Source organism: Macaca thibetana, chromosome 12 (genome assembly GCF_024542745.1).
Source record: "Macaca thibetana thibetana isolate TM-01 chromosome 12, ASM2454274v1, whole genome shotgun sequence".
NCBI classification, from domain to species: domain Eukaryota; kingdom Metazoa; phylum Chordata; class Mammalia; order Primates; family Cercopithecidae; genus Macaca; species Macaca thibetana.
Window position 1 is genome coordinate 2016100 of NC_065589.1, and position 14634 is coordinate 2030733.

A 14634-nucleotide genomic window follows, 5' to 3' on the forward strand; every position below is an offset into this window, starting at 1 on the left:
TGGATGTTGGCAGTTAAGATAAAGAAAAGCATCTGTTTCTTGCCCGTCCCTGGGCAATGGAACATCTCGATGTAAAACCCGATTGTATGCTCTGTTTACTGAGATAGGAGAAAACCACCTTAGGGCAAAAGGTGGGACTTGCTGGAACAATGCTGCTAAAAGGTTTATGGAGATGTTTGCATATGCATATCAAGGCACAGCATTTTCCTTTGAACTTATTCATGTCACAGAGATCTTTATCCATATGTCTTACTGCTTATTTTCTCCCTACAATGATCCTATTGTCCTGCCACTCCCTTATCTTTAAGATGGTAAAGATAATTTTCAATAAATACTAAGGGAACTCAGAGACCTGTGCTGGTGTGGGTCCTCTGTATGCTGAGTGCCGGTCCCCTGGGCCCACTTTTTCTTTCTCTATACTTTGTCTCTGTGTCTCATTTCTTTTCTCAAGTCTCTCGTTCCACCTAACGAGAAACGCCCACAGGTGTGGAGGGGCAGGCCACCCCTTCACACACACACGGGCAGGGTGGGGCTCTGCCAGACCAGGCACGGGGCCTCTGCAGACAGCACTCCTCTCTGTGCCTTGGAGCCCCGAGGGAGCCTCAGAATCCTTCTTGACACAGGGCTCTCGGAAGCTACCACCTGGCCAGAGTTCGCCTTTCCATCTAAAGCTCTTTGCCACAGCTGGTCTACACTGGCCATGTGAGTGCCCCCTCAGATGGGCAAGGCTGGAGCAGAGTCCCAGGCCCAGTTCTTCCTGTCTCCCTGATCCCCAAACCTGGCCAGGGACAAGACTGGACATCTGCGCTCAGCCCGGGCTCAGCTGGTCAGCTTCAAAGGAATCCATCCTGAGGTGGGGATTGTTCCATGGACTCCTCCATCTCTTGGAAATGAAAATCCCAGAGGGCCAGGGTGGTAGAAGTCAGGGACATGGAAACTAACTGCTTGGCTGTGCCCTGGACAAAGTCACAGGGCGGGCCCCAGAAAAGCTGGGTTTTGGTGACAGCAGGAGGTGTTTGGGGGCCGTGGGGGCAGGTCTGGAGGAGCAGGGCAGATGCAAGAGACATGAGGAAGCACTGAATAGGAGATACGGGGCCAGTGGCAGGGCCGGGACCCATTCCAAGGGTTCCCATAACACAGGAGGGCACTGCACTGGGGCAGTGGGGGCAGGATGGAGAGAGGAGAGGGTGCAAGCCCAAGTGGGCTGCCCTTGTTCTCACACAGGTGCATCCCCCATCCCTGCTCCACTGGTAACTGTTGGTCACCTTCTTGGGCCTTTCCAGAATGGTGTGACCTGATCCCCCCCCATGCAGGTCTGGGGTTTGGGGAGAGTCATGGGCAGGCTGGGCATGGCCTCTGCAGAGGGCAACTGAGGGCTCAGGCCCCTGAGGAGGGGGACATGAGCAGGGAACCCCGTAGGGAGGCCTTCCAAGCAGAGGGCAGCCTGAGAGGCTTCGTCGGGCTGAGGCGAGCTCCTTGTGGGTGGGGCGGCAGCAAGCCTGGTCCTGGCTAGGCAGTGTGCCCTGTGATGGTGAATGCAGGAACAGAAAGGGGAGGGCGGGGAGAGGCTGGTGCCATGACCACAGGCCATGCCGCAGGGCTGGACACAGCCAGGCCCGGGAGCCAGGTGTGTGGTTTTCAAGATCCCCTTATTACATGCGGATGGTTGTGGGGAGGTGGGGAGAGGGAGCCCCTGGAATGCGCCAGGACTCAATGCGTGTGCAGTGGCACCTGTGTGAGAACAAGGACCAGGACCTGGGTACCAGGAAATGATGTGGGCTCTGATACGGTCGTGGTGTTTCCTGACTTTGGTCTTTGAGGATCACCAAAGCCCTGGAAAGATCTGGCTCAGCCAAGGGCCATGGGTGCTGTGGGAAGGGGAGAGAACAGAGAGGGAGGAGCCCAGGGCTGCTGGTCCCCCTTAGCCCCCCATCAAATGCACCCTGGCTCCCTGAGCTGGTTCTGGGTCCAACTTGTCCCTGAAGCCTCCAGTGGCCCCAGAGTTAGGGACAGGAGGGTTTCCAGCTGCAGACAGAAGCCTGGGGGCATGCCTGGGCCAGGGAGCTAGTCTACCTGAAGGCAGAGGGGGACAGAGGCCTCTAGAGCCTCTGGAATGGGGACCACACTGCCCAGTCCTGAGCTACCCCTGCAGGCCACAGGAAATGCAGGCTGCACAAAACAAGAACCCAGGGCCTCTGAAAAATCAGGAAGCTCAGGACAGTGTTGTATTAAAGTAGGTAGAGCCCAGCTGAGCACAGGGCCTCCTGGGCATGGGCCCTCCTGAGCACAGGGCCCTATAGAGTGCAAGCCCTCCTGGGCATAAACACTCCTGGATATGGGCTCTCCTGGGCATGGGCCCTCCTAGGAATGGGCCCTCCTGGGCATGGACCATCCTGGGCATGGACCCTACTAAATATGGGTCTTCCTGGACATAGGACCCTCCTGGGCCTGGGCCCTCCTGGACATGGACCCTACTGTGCATGGGTCCTCCTGGATATGGACAGTACTGGGCATGGGACCTCCTGGACATGGACCTTCCAGGGCATGGACCCTTCTGGGAATGGGTTCTCCTGGATATGGATGCTCCTGGATATGGACGCTCCTGGGCATGGACCCTCCTGGGCATGGACTCTCCTTGGTTGGCATGGACCCTCTTTGGTTGGCATGTACCCTACTGGTCATAGACCCTCCTGGTCATGGATCCTCTTGGGCATAGGCCCTTCTGGGTACAGGGCTCTTTTGTGTGTGAACCCTCCTGTGAATAGGCCCTTGTGAACACTACTGGGCATGGGTCCTTGTGGGCATGAGCCCTCCTGGCCCCCAGACATGGACTTTCCTGGGTATGGACCCTCCTGGGCATGGAGTCTCCTGGGCATGGGGTCTCCTGGGCATGGAGTCTCCTGGGCATGGGGTCTCCTGGGTGTAGGCCCTCCTGGGTATGGCCCCTCCTGGGTATGGATCCTCCTGGACATAGACCCTACCAGGCATGGGTCATCCTGGGCATTGATCTTCCTTGGTTGGCATGGACCATCCTGGGCACAGACCCCTCCTGGACATGGATGCTCCAGGGCATGAACTCTCCTGTGAATAGATCCTCCTGAACATGACTTTGCTGGGCATGGGTCCTCCTGGGCATGAACCTTCCTGGGCAGGGACCCCTGGACATGGACCCTCCTGGGAGGGACCCCCAGGCATGCACCCTCCTGGGCATGGACCCTCCTGGGCATGGGCCCCTGTATTATTCTGTTTTCATACTGCTATAGAGAACTGCCCGAGACTGGGTAGTTTATAAATGAAAGAGTTAACTGACTCACAGTTCAGCATGGCTGGGGAGGTCTCAGGAAACTTATAATCGTGGTGGAAGGCGAAGGGGAAGCAAGGCACCTTCTTCACAAGGCAGCAAGAAGACGTGCCAAGCCAATGGGAAAGAGTCCCTTATAAAACTGTCAGATTTCATGAGAACTCTATCATGAGAATAGCATGGGGGAGACTGCCCCCATGATTCAGTTACCTGCACCTGGTCTCTCCCTTGACATGTGGGGACTGTAATTCAAGATGAGATTTGGGTGGGGACACAAAGCCTAATTACACCATTCTACCCCTAGCCCCTTCCAAATCTCATGTCTCTTTTACATTTCAAAACCAGTCATGCCTTCCCAAGAGTCCCCCAAAGTCTTAATTCATTCCAGTATTAACCCAAAAGTCCAAGACCAAAGTGTCATCTGAGACAAGGTAAGTCCCTCCTGCCTACAAATCTGTAAAATCAAAAGCAAGTTAGTTACATCCTAGATACAGTGGAGGTACAGGCAATTAGGTAAATATACCCATTCCAAATGGGATAAATTGGCCAAAATCAAGGGGCCACAGGCCCCATGCAAGTCTGAAATCCAGGTAGGCAGTCAAAACTTAAAGCTCCAAAATGATCTCTTTTGACTCCACGTCTCACATCCAAGTCAGGCTCACGCAAGAGGTGGGCTCCCATGACCTTGGGCAGCTCCACCTTTGTTGTTTCACAGGGTACAGCATCCCTTCCAACTGCCTTCACAGGCTGGTGTTGTGTGTCTGTGGCTTTTCCAGGTGCATGGTTCAAGTCATCAGTGGATCTACCATTCTGGGGTCTGGAGGATAGTGGCCTTCTTCTCACAGTTCCACAAGCAGTAGGCAGTGCCCCAGTGGGGACTGTGTGTGGGGGCTCCAACCCCATGTATCACTTCTACACTGCCCTAGCAGAGGTTCTACATGAGGGTTCCACCAGTGCAGCAAACTTCTCTGCAGGTCCAATACCACATGTAAGCCACCAAGGCTTGGGGCTTGCACCTTCTGAAGCAAAGGTCTAAGCTGTACATTGGTCCCTTTTAACCACTGCTGGGATGTGGGGCACCAAGTCCTGAGACTGCACAAAGCAGCAAGGCCCTGGGCCCCACCCACAAAACCATTTTTTCCTCCTAAGCCTCCAGGCCTGTGATGGGTGGGGTTGCTGTGAAGACCTCTGACATTCCGTGGAGACATTTCCCTCATTGTCTATGCTATTAACATGTGACTCCTAGTTACTTATGCAAATTTCTGCAGCTGGCTTGAATTTCTCCTCAGAAAATGGGTTTTTCTTTTCTATCCCATAGTCAGGATGTGCATTTTCTAAACTTTTATGCTCTGCTTCCCTTTTAAATGTGAGTTCCAATTCCAAATCATCTCTTTGTGAATGCATAAAATTGAATGCTTTTAAGAGCACTCTCGAATGCTTTGATGCTTAGAAATTTCTTCTGCCAGATACCCTAAATCATCTCTCTCACATTCAAAGTTCCACAGATGTCTAAGGCAGGGGCAAAATGCTGCCAATCTCTTTGCTAAAGCACAGCAAGAATCACCTTTATTCCAGTTTCCAGCAAATTCCTCATCTCCATCTGAGACCACCTCAGCCTGGAATTCATTGTCCATATCACTATCAGCATTTTGATCAAAGCCATCCAACAAGTCTCTAGGAAGTTCCATACTTTCCCACATCTTTCTGTCTTCTGAGCCCTCCAAACTGTTCCAACCTCTGACTATTACCCAGTTCCAAATTTGCTTCCACATTTTTGGGTATGTTTACAGCAGCACCCCACTCTCTGTGGTACCAATTTGCTGCATTTGTCTGTTTTCATTGTTTTCATACTGATATAAAGAACTGCCTAAGACTGGGTAATTTTAAAGGAAAAAGGTTTAATTGACTCACAGTTCAGCATGGCTAGGGATGCCTCTGAAAACTTACAATCAGCAGAAGTTGAAGGGGAAGCAAGGAACTTTCTTCACAAGACAGCAGGAAGGAGAAGTGCCAAGTGAAGGGGGAAGAGCCCCTTATAAAATCATCAGATCTCATGAGAACTCACTCATTATTTTCTGCATGTATTTCCCACATTCCCACAGCCTGTGGGAAACAGCTCCCATGATCCAATTGCCTCCACGTGGTCTCTCCCTTGATACAGGGGCACTATGGTTATTATAGGGATTACAATTCAAGACGAGATTTGGGTGGGGACACAAATCTAACATATCAGCCCTCCTGAGTATGGACTCTTCTGGATATGGACCTTTCTGGGCATGGACACTTTTAGGCATGGAACCCTCCTGGGCATAAACCTTCCTGGGCATTAACTGGCCTGGGCATGGACCCTCCTGAGCATGGGCCTTCCTAGGCATGAGGCATGAGGCTCTCATGGGCATGGCCCTTACTGGACATGGACCTTCCCGGGCATGGGGTTCTCCTGGACATGGTCCTTACTGGGCGCAGGGCTCTGTTGTGTATGGACCCTCCTAGGCATGGACCTTTCTGGACATGAACCCTCCTGGGCATAGAGCCGCCTCAGCATGGACCCCTCCTGGACACGGGCCCTCCTGGGCTGGACCTTCCTGGGCATGAACCCTCTTTGACATGGGCCCTTCTGGTCATGGACCTTCCTCAGCAGGGACACTCCTGGACATGAATGCTCCTAGGCATGAATCTTTCTTGACATGGAGCCTCCTGGGCATGGAACCTCCTGGACATGTATCCTCCTGGGCACAGGGCCCTCTGTGCACATGATCCTCCTGGGCATGGGGCCCTACTGGGCATAAACTCTCCTGGGCATAAACCCTCCTGAGCATGGACCCTCCCGGGCATGGGACCCTCCTGGACATAGACCCCCCACTAGGTATGGACACCCTTGGATATGAACCCTCCTGGACATGGGACCCTTTTGAGCATAGAACCCTCCTGGGCACAGGACCCTCCTGACAGTGGGGCCCTCCTGCTCACGGACCCTCCTGGGCATGGACCTTCCTGGGCACAGAAGCCTCCTAGACATGGACCCTCCTGAGCATGGGCCCACCTGAGATGCACCCTTTTAGGCACGGGGCCCTTATGGGGCTCTCCTGGGTATGGGCTCTCCAGAGCCTGGGGTCCTGTGAGATGCCATCAGCTGCATGTTTGTGCCATGTCCCTGCCACAACATGACTGCCATCTCTCTTCAGTCCTGTGGAACGTGGAACAGGGTGGAGCGGTGCCTGTGGACATGCAATATGGGATGACAGGATGGGGTTTGAGCCCAGGCCGTGCTGGCCCACACTCGCAGGAGGTCTCTGGAGTGCCCCGTCCTTCCAGCTTGGGGTTCGAGATGCCCTCCACGCAGAAGTACAGGGAAGTCAGAAACCAGCAGGACATCCCGCCTTTACCTGGGTGGGCACCCAAGCCCTACCCCTGCCAGACATGGTTTCCAGCCTTTCCCTGAAGGAAGGAGAAGAGGGCTGGGTCCCCTGGCAGATCCTGGCCACCTCTTCACTGCCACCCACCCCAACCCAGTCTCACCTGCTTGACCTTGGTCCCCCGCTCCTTGTACCACTGTGCAGCTCCTACATGGAGATAAGCCACTACATGGAGATAAGTCCTGCCTTGAGCAAGGAAACCTGGGCTAGGGGCCTCTAGTGCGGTCCTGCCAGGAGCTTCCAACAGCCCCTGCTCACACTTCAGATGGTGCGGGTGGGAAAGTGTCAAAGGGTCCAAGGGGGCCTCAGAGTGAAGAGCCCCAAAGGGTCCCTGGAAGATGTCCGCTGGCCCTCTGAGCCACGCACTCCCTCCCCGCCTCCCATCACGTGAGTGGGCAACACAGAGGGCCCCACCAGGACTGACTCTGGGTGGGGAGTTTTATTCCAGCCCCGAGGGGTGGCAGCAGGTGTCCTCAAGGCTGCACCCTAGCCAGCAGGAACTCACTTTGGCCTGGTGAGCTGGCTCTGGGGGTGGCAAGTGTGAGGCCCCATCCTGGGGGTCTCTGACATTGGCCTTGCTCTGGTCTCAGTCCTCTTGCCCTTGTCTCTGTCCCTCTCTCTTCCCAAGAGAGCAGGTACCTGGGCCATGCCTGCCCACCCAAGGCTCCAAGAGAGCTCACAGTGAGTTCAGGGCTGATCCCAGGCTCCTTGCTGCTGGTCCCACCTTCCCCTGACAGGCAGCACCTCCCGGAGCCCCCAGGACCTGGCCCACAGCGCCCTCCACACGCCTCCTAGGCCAGGGTCACACACAGAGAGGCCTGGCTTTTATGGGCCTTGGCACTGGGAACCACGGCCAATGCAGACGCCTCCTGGAACTCCTTGGCCATGTAGTAGTAGCAGATGGCGTCCAGGCAGCAGTTGGCATCTGAGAGCTTGCTGGTTATGAAGAGGGTACGACGGAGCGTCTCTAGGAAGGCACAGGCGTTCCAGCCCACAGCGAGGCGCACCGTCAGCCCCACGTGCAGGGGCAGGAAGCAGACCACAAACACCACGAGGTTGGCCCAGACCATACGGGCAGCCTTGTGGCTGGCCTCTGCCTGCCCCACATCAATGGGTGGCCGCTGGGCCAGAGCAGTCACCACCTTCAGGGAGCAGAAGACCACCACGGCCAGTGGCAGGTAGAATCCCAGCAGCGGGAAGGCCATGGAGCTGAAATTGTGCCGGGTACTCCTGAAGCAGAAACCGCCCTCCTGCATGCCCAGGAACCAGCGAGCCACCAGGGAGCCGATGACCAGCATCCAGAGGACCGCGCACACGGCCGCAGCCTGCCTGGGGGACCGCAGCCCACGGGCGCGCAGGGGGTGCCGCACGGCCACGTAGCGGTCCACGGCAATGGCCGTGACCAGGCTGATGCTCATGTACCTGTTGGTCAGGTAGATGCCCTGGGAGAGCTGGCACAGTGGCGTGTCCGAGGTGTCCTGCAGGGAGTGCAGCACGAAGGGCAAGGCACACAGCAGGCAGAAGTCGGCCACCGCCAGGTTGGTCATGTAGATGCGGGTCTCCGTCCACCGCTGCATGCGGCAGCAGAACACCCAGAGCGCCAGGCTGTTGAGCAGCAGGCCCAGCACCAGCAGGATGCCCAAGTAGGCGTAGAAGCCCAGCTTGATCGTCGGGGGCCAGGTGAGGTCGCTGGAGCCACAGGTGTTGTAGGTGCCGTTCATGGTCCTGGGGTTGCAGAGGGAGCTGGAGGTGAGCAGAGGGCGAGCGGGAGGAACGAGGCACTGCCCCCACTCCGCCCACCTCGGCCTCACATCCACAAACACAAAACTCCTCAAAGAAAGCATGGATGCCGTAAAGAATTCCAAGTCACCCTCGAGGTCTAACCCCTGGACGGATCCTCTTCCTATCTCCTGAGCCCTTCTGTCCTGGGACCTGCCTGCTGTCATGGGGCAGGAAGGGAGGCAGAAGGAGCTCCACGTCCCCCTCCAGTCCCCAACCCAGCAAGCCCTACCCTCCAGAACGCAAATCCTGGACAGGGAACAAAGGGCCGCCAGCCTCACCCAGCACAGCTCTCAGCAGGGAGGGTTCAGAGGCAGCAGCACCTGTCAGTCTAAGGATGGGAAGACCAGGCTCCCAGACAAAGCCCAGGGTGGCCCCTCCACCCCTCCCGGGACCTGGCTGCAAGAGGTGCCCACATTTGACTCCACACCTGCATCGGCCCTTTCCCACAGCAGAGTCCAGGACAGCTGGGACTCTGGCCTGCCCCTCCCTCCCTGTGAGCTCACCACCCAGTCCTGAACTCTGGAGGTCCTGCCTGGATCAGCCTGAGTCCCCATTCCAGTCCCACATTTGGGATATGGGGTCCACCCCTTGAGCTCCCAGGGGTCAGAGCACATGAGGGCAGCCCTGCCCCTCCAGGCCCTGGCTGTGCTGCTCAGGAGCCGCCCAGGGGTGGAACTGAGTATCCTCCTCTCAATCACTATCAGGGCCACTCACAAAGCCACCCCTCCGCTATCCATGCCAGCCTCTCACTGTCCCCAACACCCTCCACAACATAGCCCAGGAAGGCTGAGATCAGCCCCGGATGGACTTGGGCAGAGTCTGGTGTCCCGGACATGGGCTGGAGTCATCCTGACTCGGCCACCCCTGCAGCTGGGCAAACTCAGTTCCCTCATCATAAGGGGTGCTGGTGTTGCACACAGGCAGGTGTGAGACGGAGCTGCTGGCGAGCGCCCAGAGTCCGGGACTCACAGCCACACGTCCCACTGCCCGGGCTCCTCAGTGGGTCCAGGAAGAGCCTGGAGGGGTGGGGGTGGGAGAAGACTCTCCCCCTACCACCAGGCTGTCCTTCGGGGCATCCCTCAGTGGCTTCCTGCTGGGCTGCTATGGAAGGTGGGAAGGACTCAGTCCACAGTCAACAGCCTTGCTCCTCCCTCTGCCTAGTCCACACAAGTTCCCCCAAATCAGGAGAGGGGAGAGCGCCCAAACCCCGTGACTGCAGCTGCTGGGGATGCCTTTCCCCCACGGTGGCCCCCGGGGAACTCCAGGTCCCCAGTCCATGAGGGACACAGGGCACAGGTTTCAGCCAAAAACAGAAACATCCTGCCCTCTGACTTCATTCCGTCTCCTTAGTTCCCACCTCCAGTGAAGTACGGCGGGCATTTGCTGACTTCCAAGTTTCAGGAGCCCTTCCCCCGAGTGCGAAGCGCTGCGCGCCCGCCCGAGGGTCTCTCCTCCCTTCTTGAGGGTCCTGCTTGCCCTTCCCCCGAGTGCAAACCGCTGCGCGCCCGCCCGAGGGTCTCTCCTCCCTTCTTTTTTTTTTTTTTTTTTTTTTTTAGACGGAGTCTGGCTCTGTTGCCCAGGCTGGAGTGCAATGGCCGGATCTCAGCTCACTGCAAGCCCCGCCTCCCGGGTTCACGCCATTCTCCTGCCTCAGCCTCCCGAGTAGCTGGGAGTACAGGCGCCCGCCACCTCGCCCGGCTAATTTTTTTTTGTATTTTAGTAGAGACGGGGTTTCACCATGTTAGCCAGGATGGTCTCGATCTCCTGACCTCGTGATCCGCCCGTCTCAGCCTCCCAAAGTGCTGGGATTACAGGCTTGAGCCACCGCGCCCGGCCTCTCCTCCCTTCTTGAGGGTCCTGCTTGCCCTTCCCCCGAGTGCAAAGCGCTGCGCGCCCGCCCGAGGGTCTCTCCTGAGGGTCCTGCTTGCCCTTCCCCCGAGTGCAAAGCGCTGCGCGCCCGCCCGAGGGTCTCTCCTCCCTTCTTGAGGGTCCTGCTTGCCCTTCCCCCGAGTGCAAAGCGCTGCGCGCCCGCCCGGGGGTCTCTCCTCCCTTCTTGAGGGTCCTGCTTGCCCTTCCCCCGAGTGCAAAGCGCTGCGCGCCCGCCCGAGGGTCTCTCCTCCCTTCTTGAGAGTCCTGCTTGCCCTTCCCCCGATTGCGAATCGCTGCGTGCCTGAGGGTCTCTCCTCCCTTCTTGAGGGTCCTGCTTGCTTTCTCTCTGATTCATGAGCAACACCTTGCCCCGCTTCCAGGGATCTTTGTAGGGACCCTGAGCAAGGCCAGGCTCCGAGGACATCCCCAGAACCCACTGGAACCAACCGCTGGGATCTTCCCTTCCTGTTGGTCCTGTGCCCCTGCGGCAGCCCCCGCTGGGGACCAGGAGATCCCAGAACCTGCTCAGAATCTACACCTCAGAGGTACCTGAGCAGGGCAGGAGCTGTGCGTTGGGGAGGGCTCCGTGCGACTGACCTCCTACTCTCCCCACCTGAGCTCTCAAATCCACCAAAAGTCCAGGGCCAGCCTTGGGCCGGGTGCAGACCTGGCGAGGGGAGGGGCCTGCATGGCTAGAGGGCGATTCCTTCGCTGCCTCATCTTGAGTAGCCTGGAACCCTGCCTGGTGGGAGGTGAGGACACAAGAGCTCGTGGGCCTGGGCCCCTTCCCGTTGCCCCAGCTTCCCAGATCCCTCCCCATGGCTGCCAAGGGGCTGTCAGGTCACACATACCCAGGGCTGTAACTTGCCTACTAGCCTCAGTGTGGCTGTGGGGGAATGTTTAACTGCAGACCAGGCACAGTGGCTCACGCCTGTAATCCTAACACTTTGGGAGACTGAGACAGGAGGATCACTTGAGGCCAGAAGTTTAAGAACAACCTGGGTATCATAGGGACACCCCGTCTCTACCAAAAATAATAATAATAATAATAATAATAATTAGCTGGACTGGTGACGGGTGCCTGTAGTTCCAGCTACTCAGGAGGCTGAGGCAGGAAGATCGCTTGAGCCCAGGAGGTCGAGGCTGCAGTGAGCTATGCTGGCACCACTGCACACCAGCCTTAGGAGACAGAGTGAAACCTTGTCTGTAAGAAGAAGAAAAAAAGTCTAACTACAATATTTAAATTTTCCCTTTTATAATAAAACAAACACTGGACTATTAGGGAGAAAAATGCAAATGTTGCAAGAGTTTCAAGGTGTACGTAGGCTTTGAAGAAGTGCCCTGTTCATGGGTCCTTGTCTTGCCCCTGGGGTGCCTCCCAAAAAAGTTCAGGAAATCAAGGCCCAGGTTTTAGCCCCGACGGCATGGGGCCCTGGGAGCTAACATGGCCAGCACAGATGCCTACCTACTGCCCCAGCCCCGCGCAGGAATCCATCCAGGCTGCGGACCGTAGCTGGCCTCCTGCCTCAGATCCTCAGGCCTGGTCTTCCTCAACAGACACCAACACCATCAGCCTCAGGGAGCTCCCGCTGCCGGGGACCATGGGGATAGGGCCTTTCTACTTCCTGCCCAGGAGGCTGTGGGGATAGGAGCCAGCAGTACACGTAGGAGGCCCCGCTTCCCCTTCTGATGGCAAGGTCAGCCTCGGCTTCTGCACACAAAAGCAGAAAAGTGCCCTTTGATTCTGCACTGAGCAATCCAGGAGAGAAACCTGGCCGTAGACGGGCAGCCCAGCCACACTGGAGCCCCTCGCCAGCCCTTCCCACTGTCTGGACCAGGGACCCACCCAGACCTCCGAGTACCTGGCTGGCCTGGGATTGGGAGCACAGGCCCCAACCACTGCTGAAGATGTGGGGGCATGGAGTGGGGGTGCAGATTCCTGTGGCCCAGGCACCAAAGAGTGCCCCGTACCTGTGACCCTCTGGGCCTGGGCCCCACACAGCACACCCCACTGGGCCTGGGTCCCACACAGCACACCCCACTGGGCCTGGACCCCACACAGCACACCCCACTGGGCCTGGACCCCACACAGCACACCCCACTGGGCCTGGGCCCCACACAGCACACCCCACTGGGCCTGGACCCCACACAGCACACCCCAGACCCAGGATGGGGCTGTGAGTGACACAAGTTCACCAAAGCAGCCGCTCACCTGAGGGCCACAGCGCAGGGGTATTTATTCTTGTTTTTAGATGTCACATCCCACACTCCAGCAAGCTGCTACCCACACACAGGCTCCGAGCCTTCATCAGCCTCAGCCACACCTGAGACCCCCAACAGCCCGAGCCCACCTGAGACCACAACACAGCCTCACCCCGCTGAGACTCCCCATCACAGCCTCAACCCACCTGAGACCCCATCACATCCTCACCCCGCCCTGAGACCCCGTCACATCCTCACCCCGCCCTGAGACCCCATCACAGCCTCACCCCGCTCTGAGACCCCGTCACATCCTCACCCTGCTCTGAGACCCCGTCACAGCCTCACCCCGCCCTGAGACCCCATCACGGCCTCACCCCGCCCTGAGACCCCATCACATCCTCACCCCGCCCTGAGACTCCCCATCACGGCCTCACCCCGCCCGAGACCCCGTCACGGCCTCACCCCGCCCGAGACCCCATCACACCCTCACCCAGCCCTGAGACCGCATCACATCCTCACTCTGCTCTGAGACCCCATCACGCCCCTGCCCCACTGGGAGGCCCCTAGGGCAGTGGGCGGCACTGACCTGCAGGCAGCTTTGGCCTCCCGGGTGGAGTGTGTGACCCCCGCTGCCAAAGCCTGCACAGTGGCTGCCTGAGGAGGGCTGGGGGAAGTGAAGCTGGGGTGAGCCACCCCCTCGGGGCTGGTCCCTGACTCTGCCCCTCCTTAAGGTGGCGGGGCGGGTGGCCAACTGACGGCAGCAGGGCAGGGGTAACAGGAGATCCCCCTGCTCCCGCACCAGCTAGAAGGCGTGGGGGATTTCTGGGAGGGAAGTGGGGTGCCGGCTGCCTGTGCTGATGCCTCTGAAGAACCAGCATCCTTGCTGAGGGCACACATTTGTTCTGGAAACAGCGTGAGAGACAGCAAAACCAGAGGCACTCCAGTCCCGCCCACGGATCCTTCCTCCTCCCCAGCCCACTTCTGCCCTGTCATCTCGGAAAGCTTGTCAGGGCCCCGCCCTCCCAGGGTGTGCGGTCAGCCCGCCCTCCCCAGCGCCTCATGCCCAGTCCCCTGACAGGGTGCAGCATGCACGCTCATCCTAGTTCATGCAGACACGCTCCGTGAGCATCTTCCAATACACACACACAAACGCACACACACATGCACACGCCAATGCACGCGGCTGAGAGGCACACACTCTGGCACACACAGGCAGGCTGGCTCCTCCCCTGCTTCCCCCCTACTCGGCCACCTGCCCCTCCTCCAAACCCACCCCCTCAGAAGCCTATCCAGACCACCCCTGTCTGGTCTAGAATATTCTCTCTGGCCCCCACCTCCTCGGCACACATCTTCCTTCTGAGCTCATGGTTGGGGAGCCCATAGGCCCAGGCTGCTCCCCCATGGTGCACATCACCCCCTTCCTGGGCCCCATGCACTCTGAGAGGAGGGGCCTTGTCTCCTCAGCGTGGGCCCCACAGCCCCTGACCACAGCTTCTCTCTCCTCAACAACTGCGATAGGCTGGGGACAGCTTCAGTTTCACCCCTCCCCACTTTACAGCGGTGGAAACTGAGGCCCAAGGAAGGGGAACGCTTGGCCCAGCATCACACAGGTGGTGGCAGGTCTGAGACCAGTGCCTGGGCCTCCTGAGCCAGACCAGGGCTCTCTACCCAGAGGCACCTGAGGAAGCCCTGCCTGGGCCTCGGTCCTTCTCTGCTGTCATCCCAGGCCCGGCTCCTTTCCCTTCCTTCCTGCTTCCTCCTACTGTCCTTCCTGCCCTTCCTCCTGCTTCCCCAGCTGTCCCTCCAGACCCAGTCCCCAGTGTGGGCCCTCGGGTTCCCTGCCCAGTCCCCGTGGGCCATGATGTTCAGTGGAGAGGGGCCTCCTCCCCCTGCAGGAGGCTCAGATTTGGGTTTTCATCTGCCTGATCTCAACTCGCATGCCTCACTCTGGCCACAGGATCTGGCCTCTGGGGTCAGCAGAAGGCGCGGCACCTGCTCAGTCCAAGCCCGACCACCGTCAAGCAGGAACTGGAGGTGCAGGGCGGGGCATCTCCCAGGGGTGCT

At 58.3% G+C, this 14634-nt stretch overlaps 1 protein-coding gene across 1 annotated transcript; it reads right to left on the reverse strand.

Moving 5' to 3' along the window:
- Positions 1–7137: 7137 nt before the first annotated feature.
- GPR35 (G protein-coupled receptor 35) lies at positions 7138–13474 on the reverse strand. Its single transcript, XM_050751549.1, has 2 exons — positions 13157–13474; positions 7138–8442 (listed from the first exon to the last, which is right to left on the reverse strand). The coding sequence occupies exon 2, from the start codon at positions 8436–8438 to the stop codon at positions 7509–7511; it is 930 nt and encodes a 309-aa protein (XP_050607506.1). The 5' UTR covers positions 8439–8442; positions 13157–13474; the 3' UTR covers positions 7138–7508.
- Between the last annotated feature and the right edge of the window lie 1160 nt (positions 13475–14634).